The sequence below is a fragment of the Ailuropoda melanoleuca genome, unplaced genomic scaffold (genome assembly GCF_002007445.2).
Source record: "Ailuropoda melanoleuca isolate Jingjing unplaced genomic scaffold, ASM200744v2 unplaced-scaffold16175, whole genome shotgun sequence".
NCBI classification, from domain to species: Eukaryota; Metazoa; Chordata; class Mammalia; order Carnivora; family Ursidae; genus Ailuropoda; species Ailuropoda melanoleuca.
The window spans coordinates 1-962 of NW_023185143.1; the positions used below are offsets into that span (position 1 = coordinate 1).

At 46.2% G+C, this 962-nt stretch overlaps 1 protein-coding gene across 1 annotated transcript; it reads right to left on the reverse strand.

The window, feature by feature from the left end:
• Nucleotides 1–4: 4 nt before the first annotated feature.
• Nucleotides 5–739, reverse strand: LOC100471894 (putative olfactory receptor 8G2; the record flags this gene model as incomplete). Its single annotated transcript, XM_002928201.3, is given in 2 exon segments — nucleotides 5–368; nucleotides 371–739. Coding segments are annotated over 2 exon segments (730 nt in total), but the record flags the coding sequence as incomplete, so codon positions are not given.
• Nucleotides 740–962: the final 223 nt, after the last annotated feature.

The window sequence follows — 962 nt, forward strand, 5'->3', positions numbered from 1 at the left end:
AAGGCTTTGGACCTGCCCTCAGTGGAGCGGATGCGGAGGATGCTGGAGAGGATGAAGATGTAGGAGGCAAGGATCGTCAGGCTGGGGGCAAGAATGTTAAATGCACTGAAGCACAAAACTACCACCTCGTTAATGTAAGTACTGGAGCAGGAGAGCTCCAACAGTGGGAAGAGATCACAGAAGTAATGGTTGATTATATCAGCCTTGCAGAAAAACACTCTTAGCATGCAGCCAGTGTGAGCTGTGGCACCAGTCAAGCCCATGATATATACCCCAACTACCAGCCAGGAGCAGACCTGATAAGACATGGTGACATTGTAAAGCAATGGGTTACAGATAGCAACATAGCGATCATATGCCATTGCAGCCNGCGATCATATGCCATTGCAGCCAACATGTGACACTCTGAAATAACGAAAACGAGGAAGAAGTAGAGCTGAGTCATGCATGCTCGATAGGAGATAAAATTCCTCTCTGTCACAAAATTCACGAGCATTTTGGGGGTAACGACAGTGGAATGGCAGAGATCAATGGAGGACAAGCTACTGAGGAAGTAGTACATGGGGGTGTGCAAGTGAGTGCTGAGCCCTATCAGCGTGATCATGCCCAGGTTCCCCACCACCGTGACCACATAGATCCCTAGGAAGAGGAAGAAAAGGGGCAGCTGGAGTTCTGGTTTCTCTGTTAGCCCAGCGAGGATGAACTCAGTCACTGTGGAATGATTTCCTGCTGTCATTTTCCTCTGAGAATTTTATGTAGAAAGAGAAGAAAAAATATGTGGTAGATATTTATTGTCCCAGTAGGTAATGTGGTATGAAACAGAATNCGTGGTATGAAACAGAATTTGTCTTTTCAACCAGGTAGCTCCAGTTCTCTGTCTGTTCCTGATCTATGTTAGTGCTCCAAGAGCCAGAGGTCTCAGTAATATGGGGCATGTAAATAAATGTCAGATAGAGCAATCC